The 17,235-nt window shown below is 47.4% G+C and overlaps 1 protein-coding gene across 1 annotated transcript in view; it reads right to left on the bottom strand.

The window, feature by feature from the left end:
• Positions 1–17,235, bottom strand: part of parp1 (poly (ADP-ribose) polymerase 1) — a 63,974-nt gene that overhangs the window by 38,387 nt on the left and 8,352 nt on the right. Inside the window, exons 3-7 of the mRNA XM_063040598.1 lie at positions 8,721–8,836; positions 4,238–4,452; positions 2,927–3,026; positions 2,658–2,774; positions 1,622–1,798 (exon numbers count right to left, since the gene is read on the bottom strand). Coding sequence (XP_062896668.1) covers positions 1,622–1,798; positions 2,658–2,774; positions 2,927–3,026; positions 4,238–4,452; positions 8,721–8,836 — 725 coding nt within the window. The remainder of the gene's footprint in view (positions 1–1,621; positions 1,799–2,657; positions 2,775–2,926; positions 3,027–4,237; positions 4,453–8,720; positions 8,837–17,235) is intronic.

Below are 17,235 nucleotides of genomic sequence, written 5' to 3'. Positions count from 1 at the left end.
GTGAACCACTGGAATCCTTGTGCAGGAGGTGGAGTCATTGAATATATTCAGGTAGAGGCAGACAGACAATTAAACAACGGGGGAATATCAAGGATGATGGGGAGGGCAGAGGAAATTAGCACAGAGAAGACCAGATAAGCCACCACCTTACTGGAGATGTAACACGTGGCACAAATCTTTTGATCCTTCAAGCTACCTTGTTGTGGGCCATGTACTTTATTTGTCTACCTGCACTTCATTTTCAAAGTTCGGAAGATTCAAAGTACACTTATTATCAAAATATGTATGCAGTACACAACCCTCAGATTCGTCTTCCCACAGACACCAAACAAAGGAATCCATGGATCCTGTTCAAAGAAAAACACCAACCCCCCCACGGGCAAAAAAAAACAAATCGCGCAAACAGCAACAACAAAAAAAAAAGAACGAAAAACACAGAATATAAAACTCAAAATCAAGAGTCCAGACATACTCAGTTCAGTTCAGTGTTCTTTATCTGCAGGCTGCCCAGATTCAAAACTCGCCTAAAATAAAAAGGGGAGCAACTGAATACCAGAAACACATTATAACTGAACTAGAGTCCAATCCACAAAGTGCATGAGTTAAACTTTAATTATTTCACTAGATTCTGCACTGAGACTGTTCTTCCTGTTGGAAGTAATACCTCAATGCATTTATGTTGGGAATGATCAGTCTGAGAGCAATGCTGTCACAATGCGGTGAGCTATTTTGTGCCCTGTACCGGAGGATGGCCCTGGAGAGGGCCCAGCAGTTGTTTACAAGAATGACCCCAGGAATAGAAGGCTTGATGCAAGAGGAGAGTTTGCTCTCTCCAGATTGGTGCTTGGATTTCAGAAGGTTGATGGTGGATCTCACTGAAACCTCCTGGAAACGGAAAGGCCCAGAGAGTGGACGCGGGGAGGATGCTTCCATTTGTAGGGAAGTCTAGATTCCAAATGCACAGCCTCAGGATAAAGGGATTGCTCTTTAAAAATGAGAAGAATTTATTCAGCCAAGGGGTAATGAATCTGTGGAATTCAATGCCACAGAGGGCTGTGGAGGCCGAGTCATTGGGTGTATTTAAGGGCGACAGGGAGAAGGCGGGAGAATGGATTTGGGAAAAGAAAAATCAGGCATGACTAAATGGGGGAGAAGACTCAACAGGGAAAATGGTCTAATTCTGCCCCTGTATTCGATGTACGGCAAACAAAAACAAAACCTCAGCACCTGTGACAATTATGAAATGGCTTCTTCCTGCTTATAGACAACAGCAGACTGACACACTTCAGATACACACATGGGGTAACACAAACGTAACAGCACTTGATGCTTTTTGACAGTGCAGACGGACGAGTTGGGCCTAACCCTGGAGAAAATCTGTCTGTACATGCAGCTGTTTGGCCCATTTAACTCTACTAGCCCCTTGCCCTCCTGACCTTTGATGTAAATGGGCAAATGTTAGGCCCTGAATCCAAGGACATGAGGTATCTCTTGCAACCCAGCCCCCACCTGCACTACAGAGCTGTGTGTAGTCAGTGCCCTGACACAGGGCTCAAAGCCAGAAGTCCAAGAACTGACAGGTCACAGGCAGAAAATGGCAAGCCCCAGTATTAGCGCCTACCTTGGGAATGACCCAGTCTTTGCAGAGGGGCACTTGGGTGCTGAAGCTGCACTTGGTCCAGGCAGTGATGTTGCCGGTGCAGGTATAGGCCGAACCCTTCAGCACCAGCTGGCCCTGGCACTCGGTGCAGGGCTGCAGAGCTCCAAAGGCCATCCCATCCGACACCCGATCCAGGATCTGCACTAGGACAACAGAACACGTCAGCAGCACAGCCCAACCAGCAACAGCCCTCCCTGGGAGACCACCACATGCACACATGCAGCTACCCCCACCCCCACCCAACCAGGCACAGGTCCCTGCCCCTCCCAATCCCAGCACTGACCACACCCCCAACTCCAGCCCGGCCAAGGGTGAGCACCCAAACCCTTTATGAAACACGGATATGTGCATGCTCCACCCCGCCCCCCCCACCCCAAAAGACACAGATGCATATACACTTTACCCCACCACCGCCAAAAACTCGGGCACATCGGAGCAAATACAGCCAGACACATAAAACAACGAGCCAAGCAGACTCGGCCGGGGCCAGACCCTCCCGGAGACCAGGGCTCTCCTGTCTCCCCACCCTTGGATTGACAACTTGAGCTCTCCCACGTGACACAAACCACTGTCCCTACAGTCCCACAAGGTTTCCCCAGTGACAGCATCACCACTCAACCTGCCTGGGTGTTTCTGCCCACTGTTCACGAGGAACAACCTCAGACCCGGGCAAGTGACCCAGAGAGCTGGGCCAAATCCACTGGGCACCACAGCAGCAGCCAACCACAGTGGGACAGGCTCTGAGCCTCGAACCCCAACCCTAATGCTCAACACTTCCCCTCACAGGCCACTTCTCGTCATTCAATAAACTACGTACATCTTGTCTTGGTCCCATCCCTGCACACATACTGTCCCAAAGGATCAAACATGCACAGGAGGATGGGCGGGGGAGTTCAGGTGGGGGGGGGCGGGAAGGAAGGGCAGGGAAGAGACAGCGCATTGGGAAAGTGGGGGAGTAAGGAAGCAGGAAAGAGTAATGGGGGAGGAACGGACTCACCGCTGACTCTCCAGATGGAATCTCCTGCCCGTTGGCGATCAGCAGCTCCCGCAGGTCATTCGTGGAACAGTATTTCTTCAGGGCGTCCTTAATGCTCCAGATCAATTGACTCTGCTCCTGGAGAGGGCAAAGGTGAGAGACTGTGAGGAGAGGGGATGAAATGGGGCAGGAGGTGGGATGAAGATGTGTCTGAGTGGGGGGGGGCGGGTGAACAGAGCGAGAGATGTGGGAGGTGCAGACAGCAAGGTCACAGCTCCCCTCGGACAAACCTTCAGCTCCTTCTCCTGTTTCACCACTTTCTCCTCCTCCTTCTTCTTCTTCTTCTTCTTGCTTGTCGCCTCCCCATCCACCTCGTCCCCCTTTCGCTTCCTAGAGAGCAATGCAGGAGGCACATCAGTAACGCGAGTGCCATCTACAAGACTGTATCAGTTGTCACACTTTCTTCACCTGTAGCCCTGCTGGGGGTTGCAGTGCTAAATCCCAAACACTCTGCCCCACCTGGGTGGGTTCAGACCAAATGCGGATGACCAGTGCAGTGTAAGGTACAAATCTCTACAACCATCCTCTGCTGCTTTATCAGTGACCTTGCTTCGTCAGGTCAGATACGGAGATGGCTACACTCACAACCCCTCGGCAAACAGGGCAGTCCAAACCAGCCGCCGCACAGTAAGACCTGAACAGCATTCAGGTGTGGTCTGATAAGTGGCACGGGGTATTACTGTTACAAAAGCATTAGGGCAGAGAGAGTTCAACCTCACACCCTTGACACGCAGCACTACCATCGCTAATTTCCCTACCAAAACCCCCAGGAGGCCGGCATCAACCGGACAAACTACAGAAACACAGTGGTAACAGCTGGTCAGAGGCTGAACACCCTGCAGTGAATGACTCACCTCCTTTTCCATCGTCTACAAGATGGGAGCCAGGGTGTGATAGAGAACTCTCCACCTGTCTGTTGTAACTACACTCAAACCCAACATCATCCAGGACAAGGTAACTGCTTGATTGACAGCTCATCAACCAAACCCGTTACTTATTTAGAAGGTTTACATGTCGAATGGGGTGGCGGGGTGGAGGTATGTCTCTACCAAAGGAGGTGTAAGATGCTCCGTTCCTCTGCCAGCCTGCAGGTCACCCCTGGGTAAGGTGAAGCCCATGATTAGCAACCCCACCCTCCTCCCCCCCTCCTCAATCATAGTCACGGGAAGCCATGGGAGCAGGGAGTGGATGGTCGTATGAGCAGCCGGTGCACGTCACAAGTCCTAGTTATACGACCACTTACACCAGGCAGGCAATCACTGAAGAGTACTGATAATGGCCGGGTCACCCAGCTTGCAAAAACACTGCCCAGAAGGCGGCAATGGCAAACCACTTCTGTAAGATATTTGGCAAGAACAATCACAGTCATGGAAAGACCATGATTGTCCATGTCATATGACACGGTACCTAACGAATGAACATGCAGAATAATGTATACTTGAGTGATTACAACTGGGATCTGATCCAGGGGTTGAAGTGATTAAATGCCTAGACAAAGTATATTGTCACCAAGTTAGGAGGGCTGAGGAACTGGTAAATACCCTTCTGTCTTGGTTGCCGGAAGCTTCTTCTTCAGCTCAGCCTTGTCGTCACCTGTCAGGGTGCTGAAGCCTTTCAGCTGGGCAGCACTATACCTGGGCAAAAAGCCCAGCTCAGCCCTGCTCACCACGAAACAGTCGGGATGGTACCAGCGGTCGATCATGCCCAGCTGAGGTTTTTCAGGGTCAATCATCTTCTTGGAGACGCGCACAGTGTCCTGTGGGATGAAGGGATGGGAAATGCCAGTGAGAAAGGGCTCACTCTAACCTTACCCCAGTGTGCACCATCCACAGTCACTCACAGAGGAGAATCTGACAGCACTTCCCAAACCACTCCTAACCTGACCTCTGTCCACATCCCCCCCCACACGAAAGAGGCAGCAGGCTCAGGGGAACACCACCACCTCCAGGTTCCCCTCCTAGTCCTACACCACCCTGACTTGGAAATATATTGCCATCACTGGGTCTAAACTCTAGAACACCCTTTTCAACAGCACTGTGGGAGCACCCCCACCTTCTCCAGTTCAAGGGGGTTCACCCCACTTTCTCCAGGGTGATAAATTCTGGCTTCGCCTGCAATGCTCAGACGTCAGGAATGGATCCAAGGCCATGCTTGCCCCCCTCCAATCCTTGGTCAGGCTGAGGCACAGCCTGGGAGACCAGTGGTCCAGTGTTGTGGCAGAGAGTACTGCGGTAGAGTTTCTTGGGAGCAAGGGTCAGACACTCCTCTTGACACATTACAGGGGCCAGGGATAACCAGGCCTTGGCCGGAGGTGCAAGACACAGAGCGAGGCTGACCTCTTCCCGCTCACGAGGTTTTCACATCCTTAAAGTAAGAGAACTACCCCTATAGTATGGTTTGGAAGAAAGGACCCTTCCAGCAGGAAGCCCAAACCTCACTGAGCTGCTGTCTGGACCCAAACCCACATGCTTTGCCTTCCAACCTTGGGCTAATTCTCAAAGCTGTCATCAGGCCTCAATTCCACAATCACCATATCACCAAAGAGACCTTTAACCCACAAGCTGCCAGGTTCTCTCCACACCCGATTCCTCAGGACGTGTTGCTCAGTAGCAAGTGCTGGGCCATTACCTTCTATAATCCCTGATAATACTAAGTGGGTTGGCAAGTTGAGACAGGGGCACAAATCAGCTGCAGAGGACCTGGGTAGGTTAACGAACAGGCAAGAGATTGACAAATGGATTATAACGAGGGAAAACGTGAGATGACCCCACTCAGCAGAGAGTAGTGGCCTCAATCCAGTACATCATGGGAATATCCCTCCCTCCCCATCAGTGGTGACATCTACAGGAGGCTCTACCTCAAGAAGAGGCTACCCAGCTGGAATAGGAGGTGCTGCTCCTCCAACCTGAGCGTGGCCTCATCACAGCACAAGAGGAGGCCATGGACCAACATAGCAGACGGGAATGGGATTAGGAATCAAAGTGGTTGGCCACTGACAAATTCCACTTATGGCTATGAAGTTTGTTTGAGGACTGTTTTCTCTAGACTGAAGGAAGCTGAGGGGTGACATTATAGAAGCATATAACATCGTAACATCAACAGAGCCTTAAGGTTGTATAGCTGGGAGGAGGGGTGGGACAAGCTCCCACTGCCTGTTAAATACCCCTAGTTGCATGCATCTCAAATAGCTCCTGACCTACATGTGGATTAGCTACTAAACCCGGCAGAACCGTTTCTACTGACAGGGGAAGGGGTAAAGATGGGTTACTGGCACCTTAAAACCCATCTCTTTGGGCAAATGGCAGCTCATCCAGGAGAAAGAAAACTCTGATCTCAAACGTCCCCTGCCTTGCGGCTATACCCACTCAGGAGAAGGCTTCGGGAGTAAACTCATGGAAAAATCTGGAGCGGGATTTCCTAAAGGCAGTCCTACATTGAGTTCAACGCTTGCTGGCAACTCCTGCGATGCTGCTGGTGCAAAACGGTATCTATCTCTGCCGTTGCTTTGGATTTATCAGCCGCGTGGAGAGGGGAAACCTGCTGCATGGACAACAGCTTGTTCTCCATATCGCACTGCCAGCTTGTGTACTGACTGACCGTAGATAGTTAGGACACAGCATCCATGGTCAACTCCGACCAGCAGAGGCCACGTCCCATGACATCTTGAGAGGCATATTCAAGATGGATGGTCACCGTTGAAATGTTGTGTGAACTTCTGGATGTTAAGCCAGGAAGGGCACAGAAGAGAATGATGAGGATGTTATTGGGACTGGAAAGCCTGAGCTAAAGGGAGAGACTGGGTAGGCTGGGACTGGTTTTCCCAGAGCGTAGGAGACTGAAATGTGACCGCACAGATGTTCAGAAAATAATGGCGGCCACATTCTTTTTTCCAGGGTCGGGTCGGGGAGTCTAAAACTAGAGGGAATAGGTTTAAGGTGAAGGAGAAAGATTTAAAGGGGACCCAAGAGGCCAGCTTTCCCCCAAAGATGGTAGGGTGGTGTGAGGTGGTTAGTAATTGGAAACAGGTTGCCAGAGGAAGTGTACAATTCCAACATTTAAAAGACCTTGTTATATGACTCAATGGGACTACGCAGAATAGTCGCTAGGCACAAACTGGATGGGCCAAAGTGCCTGAATCCATGCAGTCATGTTCTATCACCTTCAGACAGGTGCATGGATAGGAAAGGTTTAGATGGGCAAAGCGTTGGCAAATGGAACTTGGAGACACCTTGGTCGGTGTGGATGAGTTGGGCCAAAGGACGAATTTCCATCTTGTTCAGCACAGACATGGTCGTTCGAAGGACCTGCTCCTGTGCTGTACTATTACATATTCTAATTCTCAACAAACTGAATGGCCAACAGAAACTGACTTTTATTGTAAGCAGTGGCATTCAAGAGAAGGGATGCTTTAATGGAACAATAGAAGGCTGGTGGTGAATCCACACCCAGGGACGGTTTTGGTTTCCTTACAGAGGGAGATCCTTGGATTGGAAGAAGTCCAAAGAAGCTTCACAGGAACCAGTTGGTTCCTGAGATTAAGTACTTGAGCAGGATGGACCCGTACTCATTGGAGTTAAGAAGAATAGAGGTGATGATACTGAATTAATAATGTTTCATGGAAGATCGACAGGGGATAGACTAAGAGGATGTTTACCCATTGGGAGGGGCTATCAAGAACCAAAGGAGCAATTCCAGAAGAAAGCGTCACCCATTTCAGACAGATGAATTGGAATTCTCTACCTCTGAGAGCTGTGGAGACAGAATCAGCAAGTACAAGTGGAGGCTGTCAGATCAGAAAAGGGAAGCGTTACAGTTGGGAGTGAGAAGGTGGCATTGGGGCCATGAGTGCATCAATAACATTCAATGGAATGGTAGAACAGCCCTGAAAGACTCATTGGCCTACTCCTAGTTGTAATGTTCCTATCTGACTGTCCAGGATTTCCCCTTCACATAGCAACAATCCCCAGGTGGGACACCTGAATAGTGCCAACCTTAACACCTTCCCACCATTTCAGAACCATACAGCATAAAAACACTTTCTTAGCCCAGCTTGTCCACACATTGCTGAGGTGTTCACCAAGCTGGTTCACCTGTCCCAGCTTGTCCAGGCCAACTGAGGGTTCACCAAGCTGGTTCATCTGCCCCATTTCCCACTAAGCTTCCCTATCCACGACCTGTCCAAGTATCTTTTAAACAGTTAATTAATCTTCCATGACCACTTCCTCTGGCAGTTCTTTACATATACTGACCAGCCTCTCTGTGAAGAAGTTGCCCCTCAGGTCTCATTTAAATGTTACCTCTCACACCTTAAACTTATTCTCTCTAGGTGTTTAGCTTCCATACCCTGTGTGCATTCACCATATGTGCCCCTCCTGATTTTATACATGTCTATAAGGTCATCCTTGTCTCCTACACTCCCTTGTCTCCTACACTCCCAGGAATGAAGTTCAGGTCTATCCAATCTCTCTCTATATCTCAGTAATCCCAGCAACATCCTGTTAATCACCCCTGCACTCTTTCCTAAAGCAGGGAGACCAGAACCAAACGCACAAACAACCAGATAAAGCTCTTCCCTCAGCCCCAAAGCTGGATCCTCCCCTTCACCAACAGTCCCATAATCAGACTCGATCTCTTCCAGCAGGTCATGTCGCTTGCCCACCACCCGTAGACTAAGTACCTCAATTATCCTCTGATTCCCCTCATCCTCTCAGACCAGACCCCTTCCTCTCCCCCAACGCAATGTCCAGTTCTCCACTCACCTTCTCTTTCTTTTTAAATCTTTTTATTGAGTAAGTATACAAAAAAGGTAAGCCATATAAACATTAATACAATGTTAAAGTATAATAAAATTCCAAAAGATAACAATACCAAAAAGAAAATACTACAATGTAATTTAAGCATAAGAAACCAAGATAACATAATAGTATACTAAATTTTATATATATCAATGGAAAAAAAAGAAAAAAAAAACCCCCAAAAAAAAAAAACAACAAAAAAACCCACCGTGCAGCTAACTCCACTCACCTTCTCAATTTTCTTGCCACAGCCTTTACAAGTGCTCCGGTTCGATTTGGCGTACTCCACTGCAAAGTCACTGAGTGTCTTCTCCCCTTTGCCCTCTCCTTGCTCACCGCCCTTTCCTGCATTTATGCGAAGAAAAGAGTGTTCGAGAAGGCGCCCCGTGTTTAGTGGCGAAATGCAAGGGGGTGGGGGAAGGGAGAAAAAGCTGTCTGTTCGAAAGAGCAGAGAGCGGAATTGAACGGGTGGTGGGGGGGCGGGCGGTCTGATGATGCAGGTGCAAGGAAGCAGCCTCGACAGAGCAGATCTAGAAATAAAGGCACCAACTAAAACTCGGGGAGGAAGGAAGAGGAGGCTTCATATTTTACACAGCATGTTGCTACAACAATAACACAATTGGTACATTGGTACGGTCAATTGTGTTCAGCTTGGGTCACCCTGCCATAGCAAAGATACCATTAAGCTGGAAAGAGTGCAGAGGAGAGGAATCAAGAACTAGAGGGCACAGGTTTAAGGTGAGGGAGAAATCTGAAAGACAGCCTTTATCTTAAAGATGTACGTGTGTGGAATGAGCTGCCACAGGAAGTGGTTGAGGCAAGTTCATTGTACTTGGACAGGTACAGGATAGGAAAGGAATATGGTGAAGTGTGGGCAAATGGGACCAGCTTAGACAGGAAACTTGGTCTGTTTCTGTGCGGCATGACTGTGACTGGAATCACACATCAAAGATTAACTGGTTCTTGACTGGTACGGGAGAGTTAAAGTTTAAAGAGAGAAGTTGAAAGAATGGGGAATGAAAGAAAAAAAGTCAGACATAATTAAATGGCACAGCAAACTTGATAGGCCAAAATGGCCTAATTCAGTCCTGCCAAAAGGTTTCGGCCTGAACCGTCGACTGTACTCTTTTCCATAGATGCTGCCTGGCCTGCTGAGTTCCTCCAGCATTTTGCGTGTGCTGTTCGGATTTCCAGCATCTGCAGAGATTTTGTCTGTGACTCTGCTCCTGCCCACAAGACAGGGAGTCAAGACTCAAGTATGCAAGGGAAAAAGAAAGGAGCTGGCCACGAACACCGGAGATTCTGCAGAATGTCAGGCAGCATCTATGGAGGGGAATAAACAGTCACCATTTCGGGCTGCAACCCATACCTATTCCCACATTCAATACGACTATTCCTTCCCATCTACAGTTGCTGCCTGACCCAGCGATTCCCTCCTGCAGTTCTCTTTGCTCCAGAATCAATCACTACAGCTTCACATCTTCAATATGATCAGTACTGCTTTACCTCAGCACCAACTACCCTGTGCGAATAGACCGCACCCTCCCCACACCTTAAAACTTACACCCTCTTCCTATGACACACCCAATGAGGAAAAATACCATACGTACGCTATTTATAATTCTGTACAGGTCCATCAGGCGAGACCTCAGGCCCCTCAATTCCAAACAAACCCAGCCTCTCCCGTTTCTCATTACTAAACTACAATCCAGACAACAACCTGGTGAATCTCCTCTTCACCCTCTCCAGTGCAATAACATCCTTCTTATTGTGTGGTGATTCCAACGGTGGCCTATCCAACATTGAATTATGTTGCAACATGACATCCTGCCTTCCATATTCCATTCCCCGGCTGTTGAAGGCAAACATCCAATACGCTTGCTTTACCCACTGCACGGCCACTTCCTGGGATCTACGGCATTCTATTGCAAGGTTCAAGTTTATTGTCATGGGCAAACATACACAGGAATGCCATGAAACAACTTGACTCAGCAGCGCAGTACGTTGCAAGACAAGAACAAAGACAACTTTACATAAAACTGAATTAATACCAATCATACACAACTTAAATGGCACAATAAACAAATTACATAACAGCAATGGTCACGTTGCTCAGCACTCCCCAGGGATCCCCACTTACAATGATAAATGCAAATCCAGCTCTTAACTGAAATGCAACACCTCACACTTGCCAGGATTCAATTCCACCTGCCATTATTCCACCCAACTTGAGCTGATCAATATCCAGAAAGGGGTAAAAAAATCTCAGGCGGAACACAGTGTAGGGAAATGCCTAGTCAAGCACTTTGGTAGAAGGAATAAAGACACAGGCTATTTTCTAAGCAGGGATAAAATTCAAAAATCAGAGGTGCCAAGGGATCTGGAGTTCTTGTGCAGGATTCCCTAAAGGTTAAATTGCAGATTGAGTCACTGGCAAGAAAGGCAAATGCAATGTTAGCATCCATTTCGAGGGGACTAGAATATAAAAACAAGGATGTAACATGGAGGCTTTATAAGGCACTAGTCAGACCACACTCGGAAAACTGTGAGCAGTTTGGTCCTTTATTGCAGAAAAGATGAGCTGGCATTGGAGACGGTCCAGAGGGGGTTCACGAGAATTAATCTGGGAATGAAAGGGTTGACATACGAGGAGCGTTGATGGCTCTGGGCATGTACTGGAGTTTAGAAGAATGGGGGTGGGGGGTGGGGATCTCATTGAAACCTATCGAAAATATTGAAAGACCCAGACAAAGTGGATGTGGAGAGGATGTTTCCTATCGTGGGGAAGTCTAGGATCAGAGGGCACAGCCTCTACTCAGAATTGAGGGATGTCCATTTAGAACAGAAATGAGGAAAAATTTTCTTTAGCCAGCGGACAGTAAATCTGTGGACATCATTGCCACAGACAACTGTGCAGGCCAAGTCATTGGGTATATTTAAGGTGGAGGTTTATAGGTTCTTGATTAATCAGGGCATCAAAAGATACGGGGAGAAGAAGAATGGGGTTGAGAAGATAATAAATCAGCCATGATGGAATGGCAGAGCAGACTCGATGGGCCAAAATACCTAACTCTGCTCCTTTGTCTTATGGTGTAACCTCAGACAACCTTCCTCACTTCCTACAATACCACAGTTACCAGTCATTTACAAAGTCACAAATCATACCTCCTACTTTCAACTGCGAGCGTGTGGGAGAAAGGACGACACAGGGAGGCAAGCAGTGGGACGAGATTGTGATGTGAGCTGGCATAGTCACAACAGGCTGAATAACCACCAGCTGTGTGGCAAAGGAAACCTGTCCAACACAACAAGTCAGGGCTGAAACAAAAGAGAAACGCTTCAGGTCTAAGACTATCAGAACTAGGAAAGAAAGGAAAAAGAAGCAAGGTTTTAAGTTGTACAGGTGGTGGTGTAGCATTGGATTGAACAAAGGGAACGCCACCACTGGTGCACCTTGAGGATGCTCGGTTAGCCCACTGCTCTACTCTCCCTACACCCACGACTGTGTGGCTAGACACAGCTCAAACGCCGTCTATACATTTGCCAATGACACAACTACTGTTGGCAGAATTTCACATGGTGATAAGGAGGCAGACCGGAGCAAGATAGATCTGTTGGTTGAGTGGTGTCACAGTGACAACCTTGTACTCACTATCAGTACGGCCAATGAATTGACCATGGACTTCGAGGGAACACACACCAGTCCTCATCAAGGGATCAGCACTGGAAAGGATGAGCAGTGTCAAGTTCCTGGGTGTCAACATCTCCGAAGATCTCTCCTGGGTCAGATCAAGCACCAAGCACTGGTATATTGATGCAATTACAAAGGAGGTACAACAGCAGCTACATTTCATTAGGAGCTTGAGAAGATTTGATATGTCACGACAGATACTGTAGAAATTTCTACAGATGTACTGTGGAGAACAGTCTAACAAGTTGCATCACCATCTGGTATGGCGGGGTCACTGCACAGGATTGGAAAAAGCTGCTAAGTTTATAACTTTCTGCCAGCTTCAACGTGGGCTCTAGCCTCCCCAGCACCAAGGACACCGTCAAAGGCAATGCCTCAAAAAGGCAGCGTCCATCGTTAAGGACCTCCATCACCCAAGATGTGTCCTCTTCTCATTACTACCATCAAAGAGGAAGTGCAGGAGCCCTAAGACAAACTCAACATTTCTTCCCCTCTGCCATCGGGTTTCTGAATGGACAATGAACCTCACAATTGGTTTTCTTTTTTCAGTCTTTTTGCACTACTTTTATTTAATTTTAAAACATATATTCCTTATTGTAATTTATATTTATTTCTAAGTATTGCAACGCACTGCTGCTGGAAAAACAACAAATTTCACGATATATGCCAGTGATATTAAAGCGGATTCAGATGGGGTTGTTGTGAAGATGGCTTGTTAATGGGGCAATTAAGAGTGTGACAAAGAAGCACTGCACTTTGTTTGTGCTAACAAAGAGCCAACTTCATAAGATCATTTATAGCAAAATAGTGCGGGTTTGTAAAGATATGGGTCAAACAGGCAAATGGAAATCTTGATCAGCAAGGATGAATTGGGCTGTTTCTGTGTTGTAAGACTCTGAGTAAATGGATGATTCTGATAATGCACAGGGAAAACAAGAGGCTCTCAGACAGGCACATGAAAGTGCAGGGGATGGAGGGATAGAGGCAAAAGGGATTAGTTTCATTAGGAGTCACCAGTTTAATTAGTTCAGTACATCATGGACTAAAGGGCCTGTTCCTGTGCTGTACACTAATGACGTTATGATTTTGATTCTACTACTGAATTGAGGGATAGACATACTCAGACACTGAAGGGTAAGACACAAATGGAAACACTGATGGTGATGAGGAACCCTGCAGGAGATAGGTCAGCTGGTTGAGTAGTGTCATAACAACAACGCACAATCAACGGCAGCAAAAGTTAAGAAATGATTGTGGACTTTACGAAGGGATGTCAGGAGAACAGCAAGGATGTGATGTTGAAACTTTACAAAGCACTGCCAAGGCCTCATTTGGAGTAATATGAGCAGTTCTGGGCCCTTTATCTTAGAAACAATGTACTGAAACTGGAGAGGATTCAAAGGAGGTTCACAAAAATAATTCCAGGTTTGAATGGCCTGACATGTGAAGAACATTTGATGGCTCTGGACCTGTATTCACTGGAACTCAGAAGAATGAGGGGTGACCTCAATGAAACCTATTGAATGGTGAAAGGCCTTGATAGATCGGATGCAGAGATGATGTTTCCTATCATGGAAGAGTCTAAGACCAGAGGACACAACCTCAGAATAGAGGGGCGTCCTTTTAGAACGGAGATGAGGAGGAATTCCTTTAGCCAGAGAGTGGTGAATCTGTGGAATTCTTTGACACAGGTAGCTGTGGAGGCCAAGTCTTTATGTACATTTAAAGCAGAGGTTGATAGATTCTCGATCGGTCAAGGCATGAAGGGATACGGGGAGAAGGCAGGAGATTGGGGGCTGAGAGGAAAATTTGATCAGCCATGATGAAATGGCACAGCAGACTCCATGGGGCAAATGGCCTATTTCTACTCCTATACCTTATGGTTTTACAGAACACACACCCGTCCTCAATAAAGGGTTGGTGGGGAAGAGGGTGAGCAGCCTCAAGTTGCTGGCTGTCAATATCTTGGAGGATTGATTGTGGGTCCAGCAGAGACGCAGCCATGAAGAAGGTTCTCAGCACCTATAGTTCCTTAGATGTTTTAAGGCGTTCCATTGAGGACGCTGACAAACTTCTACAGATGTACAGTGGAAAACATTCTGAGTGGTCGCATCGCAGCTTTGTATGGGAACTCCAATGCACAAAGAAACAGGAGCTACGCAAAGTGGTGGGCTCTGCCTATTCCATCACAGGCACAGCTCTCCTACCATCAACCACATCGACTGGAGTTGATGTCTCAGGAAGGAGATGATCACCACCAGGAACCTCATCATCACGGCCATGTCCACTCCTCAATGATGCTGCCATTAGGCAAGAGGTACAGAAGCCTGAAGACCCACACCAGAAGATTCAACAACAGTTTCCTTCCTGATGCCAGATTCTTAAACCCATCTGAAAAACCGCAAACTATATTTTCCTCTTTCTCAATCTTGTGCTGGTGTCCTTAATGCTTATTTTTGCACAGTTATGTATAAATTGTTAACTTATATGCTCATCCTCCCTCTTGTAATGTAATGTACTGTGCCGCTGCTGCAAACATCAAATTTATACCTTCCGTGTGTCTGCCTAATAAAGTTAAGAGCCTCACAGCATTGAAACAGGTCCTTCAGCTCAACTGGTCCATGCCAATCCACATTCCCATGTAAAGTAGGTCTGTCATATTGCCTTTTAAAAATTATAAATCATATCTGCCTCAACCACTTACTCTGGCAGCTTGTTCCATGGATCACCTTCTGTGTAAAAATAGTTGTCCCTCAAGTTCCTGCTAAATCTTTCTCTTCCCACTTGAAGCCCATGCTCTCCAGATCTCAATTTCTCAGCCCTATCTACACCCCCACTGATTTTTATACACCCCTCATTCTCCCAAGCTCAATGAAAAAATGTCCCAACCTGCCAAACCTCTTCCTGTAACTCAAAGCAAATGTATTATTAAAGTACATATACGTCACCATATGCAAGCCTGAGCTTCACTTTCTTCCGGGCAGTCACAGTAAATACATGAAACAGAATCAATGAAAGACCACACCCTACAGGAGGAAAAACTACCAATATGCAAAAGACAGCAAACTGTGCAAATACAAAAAGAAAAATAATAAAGAAATAAGCAATCAATATCAGGAACAAGAGATGAAGAGTCTTTGAAAGTGAGTCCGTAGGTTGCTGGAAGAGTTCAGTGATGTGGAGTGAAGTTATCCACTCTAGTTCAAAAGCCTGGTGGTTGAGGGGTAGTAACTGTTCCTGAACCTGGTGGTGTGAGTCCTGAGGGTCCTGTACCTTCTCCCTGCTGGCAGCAGCGAGACAGCATCTCCTGGATGGTAGGGGTCCTTGATGATAGATGCTGCTTTCCTGTGACAGCACTCCATATAGACGTGCTCGGGGGTGGGAAAGGCTTTAACCACGATGGACTGAGCTGTATCCACTACTTTTTGTAGGCTTTTCCCTTCAAGGACATTGGTGGTGTTTCTATACCAGGCTGTGATGCAACCACACATCCATGGAGCTTTGTCGAAATTTTAGATGACATGCCAAATCTTCACAAACTTCTAAGAAAGTAGAGGTCCTGCCGTGCATTCTTCATAATGGCACTTACATGCTGGACCAGAACAGCTCCTCTGAAATGACAGAGGAATTTGAAGTTGTTGACCCTCCATCTGATCCCCTGGTGAGGACTGGCTTATGGTCCTCTGGTTACCTCCTCCTGGTCAATAATAAACTCACTGGTTTTCTGACATTGAGTGAGAAGTTGTTGCTGTGGAACCACTCAGCCAGATTTTCAATCTCCCACCAAATGCTGATTCATCGCCAACTTTCATACAGCCAACAACAGTGGTGTCGTCAGCAAAATTAAATATGGCATTGGAGCTGCCCTTAGCCTCAGTCATAAGTATAAAGCGAGGAGAGCAGGGGGCTAATCACACCACCCTGTGGTACACCTGTGCTGCTGGAGACTGTCCTCACTTGCAGACTACGCATCGAGGATCCAGTTGCACAAGGAGGTAGCGAGGCCTAGGCCTTGAAGCCTACTGATTAGTTTTGAGGGGATGATAGCGTTGAATGCCGAGCTGCAGTCAAAGAGTACAACGTTGTATGCATCTTCGCCACCCAGATGTTCCAGGGTTGAGTGAAGACACAATGAAACGACATCTGCTATTAACCCGTTGTAACAGTAGGCAAACTACAGCAAATCCAAGTTGTTTATCAGGCAGGAGTTGATATAATTCACCACTAACCTCTCAAAGCACTTTGTCACAATGGATGCAGGTGCTATCATTGAGACAGGTTACCACACTCCTCTTAGTCACTGATACAAATGAAACATCCCTGAAACAGGTGGGTAACTCAGACTGCCAAGCCAAGAGTTTAAAGATATCGGTGAACACTCCAGCCAGTTGATCAGGACACGTTGATCTTTTGTACTTGGCCAGGTACCCCAACCAGGCCGGATGCTTTCTGTGGGTTCACCCTCCTGAAGGATGCCCTCACGTTAGCCCCAGAGACTGAGATCACAGGATCACTGGGTGCTGTGAGAGTTCATGAAGGTGCCTCCATGTTTTGAAAGTCAAAGCAAACATTAAAGGAAACAAGCTCATCTGGGAGTGAAGAAGATCCTTGTTATCACCCATGTCGCTGGGTTCCACTTTGCAGAAGGTGATAGCATTCAAGTCCTGCCACAGCTGTTGAGCACCCTTCAGTGATTCAGGTTTGGTCCAGAATTGCCACTTCGCACATGCGATGGCTTTCCAGAGCTCGTACCTGGCACCCTGTATCACTTGGAATGTCACTGATCTGGCCCTCAGCAGATTACAGATCTCATGGCTCATCCAGCGATTCTGGTTGAGAAAGACTCAAGTGATTTTGTGGGGACCCATTCATCTATGGCTGTTTTGGTGAATTTGTTCAGCTCCTCTGATGAGTGACCCAATCCATCGATGAAGCAATCCATAGCCACGTCTCTGGCTCCCGCAACCACCTCTTTGCTGCCCCCATCTCTGGCGCCTTACTCTTGCCTCTGGCAGTATGCAGCTACGAGGAGGACAGTCAAGTGATCAGATTT

This window comes from Mobula hypostoma, chromosome 2, assembly GCF_963921235.1.
Source record: "Mobula hypostoma chromosome 2, sMobHyp1.1, whole genome shotgun sequence".
Taxonomy (NCBI): Eukaryota; Metazoa; Chordata; class Chondrichthyes; order Myliobatiformes; family Myliobatidae; genus Mobula; species Mobula hypostoma.
Note: the sequence above shows the minus strand (reverse complement) of the source record. Positions and strands in the feature narration are given on the sequence as shown.